The following is a 17,274-nucleotide window of genomic DNA, read 5'->3' as shown; positions in this document are numbered from 1 at the left end:
AATAATGTCCTGTAAGGCTGCTTTTTTTCTATTTAGAATTCAATGAAGATCCTTGCATTGCATTTTATTATGTCTCTTTTGTCTCTTATCATCTGGATCAGTACCCCAGCCCAAACCATTTCGCTCCCTTTTGTTGTCTATTTCCCTAAAACTGATTCTTTTGAAAAATCTAACCCAATTATCTCACAAAACATCCCAAATTCTGGTTGTATCCAATTAGTTCTTCGTGATGAAATTCAGGTTAGACATTGGTCCTAGAAAATGACCCAGGTGATGCCTCTGAGATCTGGCTCCACCACAACTGGCACATAATCCAAGTCATTCTCTCTCAGAAATGCTGATTTGCACTTGGTGGAGGTGATTGGCTCCCCATCTCTTCATTAGAAGGTACATGTTCCCCTCTATAATCTTCTGTGAGTGGATACTTTGAAACTGTGTGAATATCCCACTTCTCTCAGCATTGCATCGAAAGGCAGTTAGCATCCACGGGTGCTGTTTTTATAGCTATCATTCCTTTTACATTTACTAGCTGCATTCTTCCATAAAGATCAGCTGAAATGCCTTGAAAGCAGTCACAGAGCCTAGCAGAGCAAACAAAAATGTTGTCTGGACGAGCCTATCTTCAAAATAGAACTAAAGAAGTCCCACATATAAAGTGTTCCTAATCGTAAACTGTGCTGAGAAGCCAGGGCAAGTGTGCTGAAGTAAGAATACGCAGGGATGACCTACTGGATAAGGAGGCACAAGCACAAGGGCAACAGGTGTTCCTGCACCATCTGAGCTCCTACCCTGGAGGCGTGGAAACCCTGGAGTCATTTGATTGAAGGTGCAATTTCAGTGCACCCACACAAAGGAAGTAGAGCCACAAGATTTATTACTTAGAGATCCCAGAAGGGAGGTGACACAATGAGCCAAGAGAAGCGCACTCTTCGGTCCAAGGTCACCAGCAAGAAGGAGATCAAGAGCGGGATAGCAAGCCCCTTTTACAGGTGATGGACATGGTGGTCAATGACTTTTTGCAGGCCTAACTCTGAGTGGTTATTTTAGAAGGTGCCCTGGGAAAAATAAAGCAGGAACTTATGGTAGACTTCCTAAATTCAGGTCAATATCTGAATTCCAGACCCTGGGTGTGAGCAGGATTGTCATACTGTGAAATGCCTGAGCAGCAGTGGAAAAAGCTGTTTTTTCATCACAAGTGATCCCACAGTGCCTACACATTAATCTTTAGGGAAAATCATGGACACCGTCCAGACAGCAGAGATAATAAAAGCTGCTGACAGGCATTGGTCACCCAGCACATGAAACATATGAGCAAAGCATAAAGGACAAATAACAATATAATTCAAAAGAAAACATTTTGAAATCCTGTCAAATCGTTCCCTCATTTGTTGCAGTCCAGCCAAGAAAATAAATCAAAGCCTTTGGGTAAGGTGAAGGTAGGTTTTTATAACTAGGGTGAGATTTTGGAATAGTTGTACCTGTTAGACTGTCTGAACTTGTCCAGAATTATTAACTTATACTCAAGAGGGGGTGGTCTTTATAGGACATACACCTCCTTGCTGGACCAATAAGTAATCTAAAGCCACAGTTGTCTAAAACCATCTGTATTAAGAAATCCTTAAGAAATTCTCTAACAAACAAGACTATTAGAAGGTTTAAGTGGTAGATTATGGAGCCCTGAGTTGTGATTATGGGGAAGTGTGGTGGAGGAAGGTGACCCTTCAGCTTTGTTCTTGAAGTGGGAGGTTCTATTTCAGGTGCACCTCCAGCCTGGGAAAAGTCCTCTCAACAGAAATTAAAATCACTAACTCCTAGTAGCATGCATGACGTGGACCAGTCTAACAGGTGTGATGGGAGCAAGCAAAGGGGACCCACAAAGTTGTAAGACTGGACATATATCTTGGATTTTCAAATCTGAAAGGCGCAGCAGAGAGTAGCCTGTCTCACAGTCAAGCAGCAAGCAAGGGGGCCTGGGTTAAACATAGCTAACTCTGCCAAATGTCACTCAAGGGGATCAACAGCAGGGGATTCTGATAAATAAATGCTCAGTTCACAGCCAAGTCTCTAGGAGTATTCACTATCATCAACTGCCATCTATTTCTGGGTGTCATCTCTGCCACAGGAGAAGGTTGCAGAGGCTGAATCCAGGATGAGGCTGTGTTCTGGGGAGTCATGGGCTAGGGCACTGTTGTGTCCTATATTCTCAAGACCCATGCTGTTGGTATGGTCATGTCTCACTCAGATTTCATGCCACGTGGGCATGGTCATTGCCATCTCCAGCATTGCACAGGTAAAGGGAGCCATGCCAGAATAGGGTGACTCTCCCAGGAGGACGACTGAGGGGACAAGAGGTCTAACAGGGTCTCATGTATTTAAAATGCCCTGATTAGGGTTTGCTTGCACTACCGGAAGCACTTATCACAAATTCTCAGTAAATTTGGGGGTTCCTGAGAGATGCACCTCACAAACGATGGGGTGGTGCTCTCCTCCAAGGCATGAGTCTCCATCATGGAACAGAACAGCTGGAGGCACACGCATAAGCTTGGTTTAAAGAAAATTTAGTGATATGCTCCTGGCAGTTGAATGTTTGGCCTTGTCTTGCCAGAGATTGGTGTGAACTACATAAACCCGTCAGCCAATTAGGATTGAAATTAGGGCAGTATAATGGCCTGTTCCTACAGGTCAGGATGCTGGTGATCATTTGGGCAGGGCTAGTGGCCTTTAAACATTTGTTCCATTGGTCCCATTTAAGAGAGAAGGCTTGAATCGCCGGCTAGGATCCACATGAGGCGTCCTTTGGGGTGCAAACACTCCCCTAACTCTGGATGCAATTGCAGGCGACTGGCTGTGCAGCTGCAGAAACTTTCTAGTGTTGCCTCTCTGGGGTCCAGGTGAAGTCCCGTGACCCAGATGGCATGACACACCAGGCACAGAGTAAGACCAGCAGCAGCAAACTTCTGCAGGCTATAGTTTTGCACCTGTGCAGTGACTGCTCCTTGCAGTGATTTACTATGGGGCTGTTGTGGGACAGCCACTTGCTGGTAACCTTGCAACACATTGTCACCTAATGTTTCCAGTGTCAGCCAACCTTAGGCCCTTACCTGCTTTAAGGGTTCCACTTCCTGTGAGGATGTGTGGTTAGGAAAACGGACCCATCCACTGAAGACACTAAACTTTGTAATTTCAGCTGGTATTTGCATATCAAGTGGGTAAGTGTGGTCCAGCACCAGCAGACTGGGTCTTTGTTTTTCTTTTTAAAAAAATTTTTTAATGTTTTATTTATTTCTGAGGGAGACAGAGAGAGTGGGAGAGAAAGAGATCATGAGCAGAGGAAGGTCAGAGAGACAGGGAGACACAGAAACTGAAATAGGATGCAGGGTCTGAGCTGGCAGTCAGCACAGAGCCCAAGGTGGGGCTCAAACCCATGAAACAAGATTATGACCTGAGGCGAAGTCAGAACTGAGACACTCAGGTGCCCCATAGGTCTTTGTTTTTCTAATGGGCCAGAACTACCTACAACCAGGGGGTCACCACTCACCACCTGTCCCCCATTGGGTCACAAATGAATATTGGAAGGCGAGATGATTTACATTTGAAATCAGAAAGGAGACTCAAAATGTTGAGAAACATGTAAATAATTTCCTCCCATAAGGTGAAAGCATCAGATTCCCATAACAATCAGGCAGCAGGGCCAGACAAGCCCAGCTGGTGTGAGGAGAGCAGTGGCCATATGGTCAAGAGTTTAAAGTGTCCCTACAACAATGAAGTCCATTTAGGAGTCCATGTATTATTGCCCTGTCACTTAAGGAGCAAAGACTTTAAAAAGACCACTGTGGCATTCAATAATGCCAGAAGCCTGTGGTGGTACAGGAGGTAAAAGTTCCATTGGACATCCTTCAGGAGAGCCCAGGACAGTAGGATGAGAACCTTAAACTGAGTCAGTGGTATCAGGAGGGCTGAATGGAGGCAGAACCTACGTAGAAAAGAAAGATTATCTGCTCTATGGAGATGTTCCTTGTGGGTGTAGCAAGCAGCAGGCTGGTAAAAGTATCCACACACATAATAATGAAGTGGGTAGTGCCACCGACAGAGGAAGTGGCCCTATGAAATCAAACTGTCAAGTGGCTGAAAAGGCAGTCCCTTCCCTGAACTGGAGCTTGACCTGACAGTTTCCAGTGTTTGGCTTGGGAGTATAGTTTGCAATTCAAAACAATGCACTTTGTAAGGGCTGTCATAAGTATACTGCCCTTCACTGGGCCCAGACCAGTGTGGCAGCAGCTCCCCCAAGACCTGAAGAGACACGGGAGCAGTAAGGAGAGAGGGAGAGGTGACTATGAAAGGACAAAATGGTGGCACTGTGACCCACCAATTGACGGGGGCCAGGAGTCGGGGTGTGTGTGTGTGTTTGGTTTTAAGATGGAGGGTGGAGCCTGCAAAGCTGTTGGTAGAGTCAAAAGTTGAGCGACCCAATTTGCTGGTGACCTGTATTAGGGGAAAGGCATCCACTTAGTGGTTAAGTACAGACTGACAGGTACCTTATTAATTTTGTTTTTAAATAACATCTATGAATCTACAGATGCTAAAGAAAATGTGTGTAGTGGGTCTGGGTGTACCTGAAACAGGCTACATATCTTTGAAACATCAACTAAACTGGAACATTCTGGGTGGAAATGAAATATTGTTATATAAACATTAATAGATATTTCACAAGAAAAAATGGAAAACTCATTTGGATTTTTTATAAGAATTTATTTTCTAAAGTGGGTTTTGATTCACAGAAAAAATGAGATTTTTTCTCTCACAGAGATTCTTCATATAGCCCTTCCTCGCATATGCCTACCTTCCCCATCACCAATATTCCCTACCAAAGACTGAGTTCCAGTTCAAGATGGCAATGTAAGATATCCTGAATTCAACCTCCTCTCATGAACTTGCTGAGTCTATTGTTACATATGAAACAATTTCCTATATAAAAAGCTAAAGGCTGGCTGAGTGACAGCTACACTTTGGGCAAATGGAAAGACACATTGAAGTATGTAGAGACTGGGACACAATCTCACAAAAAATACTACTTTTGGTGCTGCAACCCACAGGAGGGAGGGAACTCAAAACCCAGAGTTTCTCCCTGAGGAGCAAAGTGTTCAAACCCCATGTTGAGCACCCCAACTTTTAAGTCATACACCTAAGAAATGAGTGTCCAAAACATCTCACTTTGAAGACCAAGGAAGGTCATGTCCCAAGATCCACAAGACTATATATAGCAAACTGAGACACCTCCAAAGGGACTCATGTGCTCAGACTTCCCCAATCCAGGGCTCAGCACAGATGCAGGTGACCACTCCCAGACTTAGAGTGAATGAGTATCACCTACTTAATAACAGCAAAGAGCAAGTGATGGCGAGGATTGTGCACTGTTGATGGGAAGGTAAATTGGTGTAGCCAGTATGAAAACAGTATGGAGATTTCTCAAATATGATCCAGCAAATCTACTTTTGTATGTTTAATGAAGACAATGAAAACACTAATTCCAAAAAATTATATATGCACCCCCATGCTCACTGCAGCATTATTTACAATAGCCAAGATATGGCAACAATCTCAGTGTTCTTCAATGAATAAAAGGATAAGGATTTGTGGTATACATATAAGATGGAATATTATTCAGTCATTAAATAAAAGAGGGGTGCCTAGGCGGCTCAGTAGTTTTAATGTTAAACTTTGGCTCAAGTCAAGATCTCATCGTTCATGAGTTCGAGTCCCACATTTGGCTCACTGCTGTCAGCACTGGGCCGTCTTCAGAGGTTATGTTCCTTTTCCCCCGTCTCTCTACCCTTCCCCAGCTTATACACATGTGCCCACGCACATGTGGAGTCTTTCTCTTTCTCAAAAATAAGCAAACATTAAAAACAGAACATGGAGGCGCCTTGGTGCCTCAGTCGGTTATAAGTGGCTGACTTCAGCTCAGGTCATGATCTCACAGTTCGAGAGTTGAAGCCTCACATCGGGCTCTGTGCTGACTGCTCAGGGCCTGGATTCTGTGAATTCTGTGTCTCCTTCCCTCTATGTCCCTCCTTTCTTTGTGCTCTGTCTCTGTCTGTATCTCACTCTCCCTGTCTCTCAAAAATAAATAAACAAACATAAAAAAAAACCCAACTCATGGACAAAAAAAGAATAAGGGGCACCTGTCTGGGTCAGTTGGTAGAGCATATGACTCTTGATCTCAGGGTTATGAATTCAATTCCCACCCAATTCCCACATTGGGTGTAGAAATTACTTAAAAAAAAAAAAGTCTTGTCATAAGCAACAACATGGATGGACCTCAAAGGCATTATGCTAACTGAAATAAATCTGACAGAGAAAGACGAACACTGTATGAGATCTCTTCTATGTGAAGTCCAGAAAAAGTATATATGTATTTTTAAAAGTAAGCTCATAGATACAAAATACAGGTTGGTTGTTGTCAGAAGTGAGGGGAAGGTGTTAGGAGAAATGAGTGAACTGTTTTGGTTACATCAAATGAATTTTTAAAAATATCCTCCCCCCAAAAAAATAAATAAAATAAAACAGCTATTGTAAAAATACTCCATATAGTCAAAAAGGTAGAAGAAACTGTGAGTGTGGTGGCAGAGGTATGTAAGACATAGAAAGATCCAATTAAACTTCTAGAGATAGAAAAAGAAAGAAAGAAAGAAAGAAAGGAAGAAAGCCAGAAAGCAAGCAAGCAAGCAAACAAGAAACAATGTCGAATATGAACAACACTCTGACCAGGATAAGAGGAGACTGGACACAGCTGAAGAGAAGATTAGTAACTTTGAGGCGTAACAAAATAGAAATTATTCAAAATAAAACAGAAGAATAGGGGGAAAATAGAGTGAAGTATCATTAAACTTTGGGATATTATGGGGATGCCAGGATCCTCACTCGGTTAAGCGTCCAATTTCAGCTCAGATCATGATCTCACAGCTTATGAGTTTGATCCCTGCGTTGGGCTCTGTGCTGACAGCTGGGAACCTGGAGCCTACTTCACATTCTGTATCCCTCTCTCTCAGCCTTTCCCACCTCACATTCTGTCTCTCCTTCAAAAATAAATAAACATTTAAAAAAAAAAACAACTGTGGGACATCATGCAGTCTAACAGATGTGTAGTGGGAGTCTCAAAATGGAGAAGAGAGATGGAGGGGTGGAATAAACTTAAAGCAATGACCAAAATTTTCCTAATTGGATGAAAGGTATAAACTTACAGATCCAAGAAGCGCCAATAAATCCCAAGCAAAAGAAACATAAGATATAACACATGAATGCACATCAAAATGAGATTGTTGAGGGCCAGGAACAAAAGAAAATATTAAAATCTGTCCAAGATACAAGATGCAGTGCAGAGAAACAGAGGTGAACTAGAGTACATGGAGCAACATCTTGAAAGTACTGGAAGACAAAAACGTGCACCTAGGATTCCAGACCCAACGAAAAGTTTCCAAAAATGAAATCAAAATAAAAAAGACATAGAAACTCTGAGAGAATTACCAACAGACAAGTTGAAGAAATGGAGAAACAGAAAAGGAATTTCTTCAGGTAAATGATAATCAGTCGAAAATATGGGTCTGCACAAAGAATGAGGAGCACTAGAAATGATAAATATGTGGGTAAATATAAAAGGCAATTTCTCATAATTTTAAAATATCTTTAAAATAAAGGTGTCTGTCTGGAAAACAGTGTGGAGATCCCTCAAAACATTAACAATAGAACTCCCTTATGACCCAGTAATAGCACTGCTAGGAATTTACCAAAGGGATACAGGAGTGCTGATGCACAGGGGCACATGGACCCCAATGTTTATAGGAGCACTATCAACAATAGCCAAATCATGGAAAGAACCTAAATGTCCATCAACTGATGAATGGATAAAGAAGATGTGGTTTATATATACAATGGAATACTACTTGGCAATGAGAAAGAATGAAATCTGGCCATTTGCAGCAACGTGTATGGAACTGGAGGATATTATGCTAAGTGAAATAAGTCAGTCAGAGAAAGACAGATACCATATGTTTTCACTCATATGTGGATCTTGAGAAACTTAACAGAAGACTATGGGGGAGGGGAAGGAGGGAAAATAGTTACAGAGAGGGAGGGAGGAAAACCAGAAGAGACTCTCAAATAATGAGAACAAACTGACGGTTGATGGGGATTGGGGGAGAAGGGAAAGTGGGTGATGAGCATTGCAGAGGGCACTTGTTGGGATGAGCACTGGATGTTATACATAAACCAACTTAACAATAAATTATATTAAAAATAATAAAAAGGAGTCTGTTTAAAGCAAAAGATAACAACAATGTATTGCAGGGTCTATAATGTATATGGCAGTAAATATGAAGGGAAAGGAAGAACAAAGGCTGGGTGGAAACAAACGGAAATATGTACTATTACCATATTTATGCCATATATAAATTAGTGTAATGTTACATAGGGTAGACGGCGAAGGCCTAAAAGATGTATACTCTGAACTCCAAAACAACCATTAAAAAAACAAATATGTATCACTAATAAGCAGACAAAGAAGATAAAATAACATATCAAAAGTATTCTAGTTAATCCAATAGAGGTTAGGACAAGAAAATCATCAAAGAACAAATGAGACAAATAGAAAAATGATAAATTTAAAAGCAACCATATCAATAATCACAGGAAATGAAAATGATCTAAACACACAATTTAAGACAGATATAGTCAGAGGCAAGCATTAACTTAATACTAAAATCAAAGACATTTCTACTAAAGAACAACTACAGTCTACATGCCAATATCCCCTGAAAACATGGATTCAAAACTTCTACCAAATCAAACCCAGCATTTGACAAAAATGGTAATATCTCATGACCAAGTCAGGTTTATCCAAAGGATGTGAAAATCGTTTTTATATTTGAAAATAAAACAGTGTAGTTCACAATTTTTACAGACTAAAAAGAAAAATTTATGTAATGGTCTCAGTAAATGCAGAATAATAATTTGACAAAATTCCATATCCACTTATGCTAAAACTGTCATCAAAGTAGGAGTAAAAGGGAACTTCATTTACCTAATAAAGGACATTACAGAAAGCCTACAGCTAATGTCATACTTGAAGATGAAAGACAGAAAGCTTCACTCCCAAAATTGGAAACAAGACAAGGAGGTTTGTTTTTACCACTTCTGTTCAACATTGTACTGAAAGTCATGGCAAATGCAATAAGGCAAATAAAAGAAATAAATGTAGACAGATTGACAGAAAAGAAGTAGTATTGTTTTTTCTGAAGGAATCGATAAGAAACCTTATAGAACTAATTAAGTGAATTTAGCAGGACTGCAGAATACAGATCAACATACAAAAAATCAATTGTATCTCTATATACTAGGAGCAATCGGAAATTGAATTATTTAAATACCATTCAGGAATAACAAAAAATATATTATAAAAATCCCCACCAGAGTGTCACATTTGTTACCATTGATTAACCTGCATCAATACCTCATAATCATCTAAATTCATAGTTTACATTAGGTTTCTGTTGGTGCTGTCTGATATGTGGATTTGGACAAATGTATAATGACATATGTCCATCATTATAGTATTATACAAAAGTATCTAAAAATAGTCTGTGCTGCACTTATTCTCTCCTCCATCCCCCCATACCCTGGCAACCACTGATCTTTTTACTGCCTCTATGGTTTTACCCTTTCCAAAATGTCAGATGGTTGTAATCGTACAGTATGAAGCCTTTTTAGATTGGCTTCTTTCACTTAGTAGGATGCACTTAAATTCCCGCCATGTCTTTTCATGGCTTAATAGTTTTTGTTTTTAGTGCTGAACAATATTCCACTGTAACTCATTTAATCATTAAGACCAAAGAAAGTTCTCCAAAATTATTTCAATTGCTTCAGTATGCTTTTGGGTACACCTCCATCTGTCCCTTCTCCTCTAGCCCCAATATTCATCTCTCCTGACTTTAGGGGCATTAATTCCTGGAAAAGTTCAATGTATTGTAATTGCCACTCTAGAAGTGGAGAGCAGTGTCCTAAAAAGGCTGTTGTCACACTTTTTCTATGCATCCCAGAGTCCTTTCGTCAGAATAATATGTACATGGAATCCCAAAATAGAAGACAGGTAAATGTGAACCTGTGCCATCAAAATGAAAGAACAAGACCCAGAGTCCATCTGCTGGGAAACCATAAGCTCTCAGGCCTCCCCTGCAGTCACAGAGGCATCCCAAGTTATCCACAAGCATCTATCGCTGCTTGGAAATGGCTAGCACAGACAGGGCAGAGGGACAGACCAGTTGGAAGGACAGACCTGGACGTGGTGTGCCATGCCTGCACAAAGAGCCCCAAGGTGGAGGACAGGTGCGGGGAAAACCCACAGTCAAGTTCTGTCAAGTGCACCACTGCATGTTCTGCTTGATCACTTTAAATTTTAAGATTGAGGAAAGAGGTCTCAGGAAGCAGAAACCTTCTGAATGGAGTGGTCACTATTTTATCTGACTTTCATCTAAAGAAAATGTTAAACGAGACATGCAGCAGAGTCAACTTGGAGTTACAGCCTGATCCCCTTCATGCTCCAGAGAGGAAACCAAAACTCACAATTAAGACTAAACCAGTAGATCACAGAGTATCAAGGGCATATGTGCAAATGGTTTCCACTTACAAAGACCTCTTGAACCTACTTAATAAAATTCCACTAACTATTTTAAATTGCACTTATTCTCTTTAAGCACTTTGGTTGTCTGACAATAACAAAAAGAGGAAGAAATCCTAATTACTTTATTAAACCTCACAAATCTCGCAGAAGTAAGCTTTGAATTGACTTTTAAATTCCCTTAAACATTTGTAAAATTGACTAATCTTTCAGCCAAAAATCCCAAGTCTAAACATTAAAATAGTCAATAACATGTTACCTTCAAGTTGCAAGACTCCTCTCTTGGATATTCCAATATGTCAAAGTTTCTTCTACATAATAAGTACTTACTAAGTGTGTCAGGATTATTCTTAAACTTAAAATTAGTAATGCTGTGGTTTGATTTAGTGTTCTACATTGTTATAATAATTGTAGGATTTTATGTAATTGAAATAAAGTTATCTGTGAAGGGAACTGCTGTGGCACCCCAAGCCAGTGGGGGTTACTCCCTCAAGCAACCCGGGGTTACCTCCTCAGCTGGCAAAGGTTGCACTTCAGCCAGAGACTTGAGGTCGAGAGTGAAACCTGGATCTGTAGACATGCAGGGAGACTTTTGTGTAACGCAGACCGGACACACTGAGACCTCTTGATGGTCACTGTGGTGAAAGGGGACCCAAACACGAATCAAGTACTGCCCCACCCACTCTGTGACTCAGGTCAGCTCTAGAGCTGTCTAGGTCAGATGTGATTTCGCCAACCCTGGCTTGTAGATGGTCAGCCCAGGTGCTGATTCTGTTTCAGCCCTCTCTTGTTGCCCAACCTTGACAAGGGCCTGTGAACCCAGCGGCCTTCTTCCCTGGTCCCCTCCTATTATTTAGGTGTCAGACAAGTTATCTCGAAGGGCCCCGTGAAACCCATCCAGTCTAATTCATCTCCCAGCGTGCTTTCCTCTGAAATATGTTCTTACCTTTACCATCTGGACACCCTGAAACGACACTACTGAAAATGCTTCTGGCTCCCCCCGTGACTTCTCTCACTGAAATTAACATTGAGCATAGTAGGGGCGCCTGGGTGACTTAGTCGGTTGGGCGTCCGACTTTTGCTTAGGTCATGATCTCGCGGTTCGTGGGTTCGAGCCCCGCGTCGGGCTCTGTGCTGACTGCCAGCTCAGAGCCTGGAGCCTATTTGAGAGTCTGTGTCTCCCTCTCTCTCTGACCCTCCCCTGCTCATGCGCTCTATCTCTCTCTCTATCCTAGAAATAAATAAAACATTAAAAAAAAATAAAAAATCACATTAAGCATAGTAATGAATGCCGACCATGTCTCTCTCTCCTTTCTTTTTTTTTTTAATGTTTAGTATATTTTTTAAACAGAGAAAGACATAGTGCAAGCAGGGGAGGGGCAGAGACAGAGGGAGACACAGAATCTGAAGCAGGCTCCAAGTTCTAAGCTGTCAGCACAGAGCCCATTGCGGGGTTCGGACTCACTGACAGAGAGATCGTGACCTGAGCCGAAGTCGGGCACTTAACTGACTGAGCCACCCAAGTGACCCTCTTCTAACTTTCCCAAAGAATATTTTTCTTGACAGGAATGACTGTTCTGAGCTGACACAAGCACACTTTTCTTTTAAGCATCTGTCTCATAAGTCTACGTAGAAAGATGTCCCTGGAGGAAATGAAAGATCTTTAGCTAGTCGGATAATACATAGAACCAGAAACCAAAGAAGTGAATGGAGTCCTTATGACCAAGATGATGAGTGATAATTGGGAGAACATCTGGAATTTCCAAGCAAGACCTGATGATCTTCTCATTGCATCCTATGCCAAAGCAGGTAGGTTTGGGAAACTGGAGGTGGGTAGGAGGAGCAGGGACCTTCTGATTTTAAAAATGCAGATTTTCTCCAGGCCTAGCCCCTGGAGAAATGAACCCAGACTTGCTTCTGAGCTCCAATCCCCTAGGATCCAAGGTTCTCCTGTTTTTGTAGGTCTCTGATGAAGAAAGAGATTGGCAGATGCTAAATCTTCAAAGGACTGAATGAATTACAAAGTTATTTAAAAGCAGAGTCTGAGAAATTGTACAGAGGTTCTCACAGTAATCTTGCCAACCCAGCCACTCCTGGTTCCCATCCGTGAGGCAATCCCGGAGTAACAGCACTCCTTGCCCATTAAAAAGCATCTCTTGGTGGGGGACACTGATGTGGAAATGAGGGCCTTCCCCCCAATAGGAACCATTCTGATGATACTGAGTCCAAACCCAATCTGAAGAAGAATCTGAAGAAGGGGAGTTGACACCTACCAGGGCCTCATAAAATGAATGAGGGGCTGTGACAAAAGTGAAGGTCTGAAAAGGCAAGAAGTTCCCAGGCTTGTACAGGGGTGGAGGAACAGAGAATATCCTAATTGGGGAGGCTGCGAAAAATGACTGACGATCCCCCTGCATTACCTGCGCTTGTAATGTCAAGCTGTGTGACCAAGTGAGGCGGGGATCCGAAGCTGTAGCCAGTATGGGAAAGTCTCAGTGTCCATTTGACTCACCAAGGGGGACTCCGGGTATTCCTAACCAAAAGACTTCAGAAAAGGGTATGGTCACTGCAGTTCTTCGAACCTTTCTTTAGTAGACTGTTATTAGACTCCCTGGCTAGGCATTCCCTCCTTAGCCTCACTCTGTTCTCAGGATTCAGCATTACTTAAAGTAGGGCAGGACCTTCCTGTCATCAGGGCTCGATTGTTTCAAGAATCCCCTTCTCTGTCTGGTTTGCACAGGACACTTCTCCTGCCCAGAACTGAACCTGAATTTTCATTGCACCTCAGAGCAGAAATGTTTTCAGCTCACCTTTGAAATTTTGCAGTCAGTCCCAAAGCCTCTCATAAGACAGTCCCCAAGTCTCCAGCCTTAGTCCCTCCGCTACCACCTCCTACCTGCTGTGCGCCTGCTTCTACTTCCCAGTGAGGAAATGTGACTCTTTATATTGCTCCTGTGGCTCCCTGCCTGGGATGCCCTGGCTTCTTAATGTGAATCGACATTCCAGTCCGACTTGACTCTACACTCCAAAACCATCTCAGCTGAGCCTTACTTACCTCTTCCACAGCAAGTTGGCTCTTCTCCTATGTAGACTAGTTCTGTATCCCTTTGAACATCCTTTTTTATTCTTACTGTATACTGTTCATCTTCTAGTTAACTGTGTATATGTCATATGTGTCAGTGAGCAGCCAGAGAGATACCAAACACTTCTGATGTAAACAGGAAAATGATATCTGGTGGACAATGAGGACAGTCTACCTTTTTCCCTACCTATATGTCTATGTCCACTCCTCTTTTGTATCCTTTAGGATTCAGCTTAGCTACAAGTGTCACAAAACCCAAAATAACACAAACGAAAAAGCAGTCTGAAGAATTAGTAGTCGATGCTGAAATGGTGGCTGCATTGATCATCAAACCCAGACTTTTTCTAACTTTCTACTGCACCATCTCCAGGTGTAGCTTTTGGTTTTATGGTCCAACCTGACTCCTGGAGCTTGAGCCATCCCATGCACACTTCAAAAAGCAGCAAGAAGGTAGGAAAGGAGGAATAAGGTCATGTCCCTTCCCTTTAAATTTTTTTAATGTTTTCTTTATTTTTGAGAGAGAGATAGAGACCGTATGAGCAGGGGAGGGCCAGAGAAAGAATGAGACACACAGTCCAAAGACACCTCCTGGCTCTGAGCTAGCTGTCAGCACAAGCCTGACGTGGGACTCGAACCTATGAACCATGAGATCATGGCCTGAGCTGAAGTCGGAAGCTTAACTGACTGAGCCACCCAGGCGCAGTCCCTTTTCTTTAAAGACAACTTTCCAAAATGGCATGGCCACATCATGCAAGAAAGACTGAAGAACATTGCATTCAAGGCAAATATGTATATGCCCAGCTAAAAATTAAGGATCTTTAACTTGAGGAAGAAAGGAAGAATGGATATAAGCTAGGCAAGAAGCAGTCACTGTCCTATCTTATCTCCTCCTAAAAGATCGTTAACGTTATGAGAAGAACAGTGGCTAATTCATCTTGTATGTCCCTACAGTCATTTGATTCAGTATTCATTCTCTCAGCCTATCCTTATCAGGTTCAAAGCCCTATGCAAGGCATGGGGGATTAAAGAAGAGGTGGTAAGTAAGCTGATTCTGGTTAACACTTAGGATGTATAAATTTTACTGAACACATAAATAATCAAGGAAATGAATTGAACTGTGCAGTGAGTAGATGGAATTGACAGTAAGTATTGCCCCTAGGTACAACCTGGACACAGGAGATTGTGGACATGATCCAAAATGATGGCGATGTGGAGAAGTGCCAGCGGGCCAACACCTTTGACCGGCAACCTTTCATTGAGTGGGCTCTTCCCCCACCCTTCAACTCAGGCAAGCTTGCCCAAATAATGCCCATGGTGTTGTAGCTAAGACCCATGACTACCGTGTTAGGTCAGTTTGAATCTGAGAAGAGAATTATTTCTACAATTAGCCTTCTGGAAAATATTTCAAGGATACTGGGAAAGAGGTTAAGATCATTATACTCACTTCATCTGGGAAATAAGACTTCTAAATTCCTCTTCTAAATATATAAGTTTGGGCAGCATCAGACAACTCATTCCCTACTGGCGATTGGGAATTCAAGAGTAACGATGAATGTATAACAGAGAGAATGAAGGGTGAGGACTCCTAGCATCCAGTGATTAAGAACCATATTCCTCTGTGATTGTGCTCCCCTCTCATAGAAAATTCTCCTCAAATATATTTTATCTATAACCAGTCGACCACAGAATAAAACAAAATTATGTATAGATCATTATAATCAACATACAATTAAGCTTCACACCAAAGATATGAAGAAAGATAAGACACAGCATCCTTGAAGAGCTTGAAATCAATTAGGAATAAAGGATATGTTTTTATAAAGGAAATAGTGGCAAATACTAGCTTTTATAACAGATGACAACAAAATGATGAAAAGCCATAGACTTTGGAATCAAATAATCCAGCTTCAAATGTTTACCTGGGTGACATTGAGTAAATTATTAACTCTCCAACCACGATTATTTTTATTTGTAAAATAATATCTATTGAAAAGCCATTAACGATTGTGTCAACTATTCTAGCACCATTTGTTGAAAACTAGCTATTTTTCCCTATTGAATAGCTTGATCACTTTTCCAAAATCAACTATATGTGTCGAGATATATATATATATATATATATATATATATATATATATATATATTCTGTATTTTCTATTCTGTTCCTTTCCATTTTGTGTCTATCTCTATGCCAACACCACACCTCCTGCTTATTATAGCTTCATAAGCTTTGAAATTAGATATTGTAAATTCTCCAGATTTCTTCTTCTTTATCAAAGTTGCTTTAGCTATTTTTGGATCTTTGTAAATTCTAGAATCAGAATGTTTGTTTCTACAAAATAAATTCCAATATTTGGTTGGTATTGCATTTAATCTATTGATCTATTTGGGGAGAAGTATTACCCTAACAAAATCAGGATTTCTGATCTGGGAATGTGGTTCATCTCTTCAACATTTTAGGCCTTGTTTAATTTCCCTTACCAGTGTCTGGTGTCTTCTGTCACTTATGTCTAGCACATCTTCAATCAAATTAACCATAAATATTTTTATTTAATGATATTAATAATGGCATTTTTCTATATTAATCTTTATTTGTTGCTGGTATACTGAACTATAATTGCTATTTGTACTTGACCTTGTACTCTGCATCCCACCTTATTGGTTCTAGTAACTTTTCTATATTCTATTGGGTTATTCTGTTTATTGGCTCATAGATATTCATGATTTTTCTATTTTACTGATATAAGGGAGACTTTAGCATTGTAAATATCTTTTTTTAAGTTTATTTATTTATGGTGAACACAGGGAGAGAGAGAGAGAGAATACAGAAGTACATGGATTGGGGGTGGAGGCACAGATAGAGAATCCCAAACAGGCTCCATAGTGTCAACACAGAGCCGAACACAGGGCTCAGTCCAATGAACCATGAGATCATGACCTGAGCCAAAATTAAGAGTCAGACACTTAACTGACCAAGCCACTCAGGCACCTCCAGAGTTCCTTCTTTGTCTGATATAATGCTCTGACGGTTGAATACTACTTTATCTGATAGCATCATCATCCCTACTTGCATTTTATGTGTATATCTACCCTTTGATCTTCACTCTTTCTGTGTTTTAAGTGTGTCTTCTATGCTGCATATGATCGAGTTTTCATTTATTTTTTATTATTTTTATTTATTTTTTTACAAATAGTTCATTGTCAAATTGGTTTCCATATAACACCCAGTGCTCATCCCCACAAGTGCCCTCCTCCATGCCCATCTCCCCCCCCCCCATCCATCAGTCCTCAGTTTATTTCTCAGCATTCAAGAGTCTCTCATGTTTTGCCTCTCTCCCTTTCCCCACCATTTCCCCTCTTCTTTTCCCATTGTTCCTCAGTTAAGTTCCTCCTAATCCTTTATACGTGCAAATATGTGATATTTTTCCTTCTCTGCCTGACTTATTTCGCTCAGCATAACATCCTCAGGGTCCATCCTTGTTGCTCCACATGGCCAGATTACATTCTTTCTCATTGCCATGTA

General features: G+C 41.1%; 1 protein-coding gene across 1 annotated transcript in view; it reads left to right on the top strand.

The window, feature by feature from the left end:
• Positions 1-17,274, top strand: part of LOC120227191 (sulfotransferase 1C1-like) — a 52,407-nt gene that overhangs the window by 3,406 nt on the left and 31,727 nt on the right. Inside the window, 2 exon segments of the mRNA XM_039225352.1 lie at positions 12,279-12,478; positions 14,911-15,039. Of these exon segments, the coding sequence (XP_039081283.1) occupies positions 12,307-12,478; positions 14,911-15,039 (301 nt within the window). The 5' untranslated portion in view covers positions 12,279-12,306.

This window comes from Hyaena hyaena, unplaced genomic scaffold (genome assembly GCF_003009895.1).
Source record: "Hyaena hyaena isolate Hyena2069 unplaced genomic scaffold, ASM300989v1 scaffold_2068, whole genome shotgun sequence".
Taxonomy (NCBI): Eukaryota; Metazoa; Chordata; class Mammalia; order Carnivora; family Hyaenidae; genus Hyaena; species Hyaena hyaena.
Note: the sequence above shows the minus strand (reverse complement) of the source record. Positions and strands in the feature narration are given on the sequence as shown.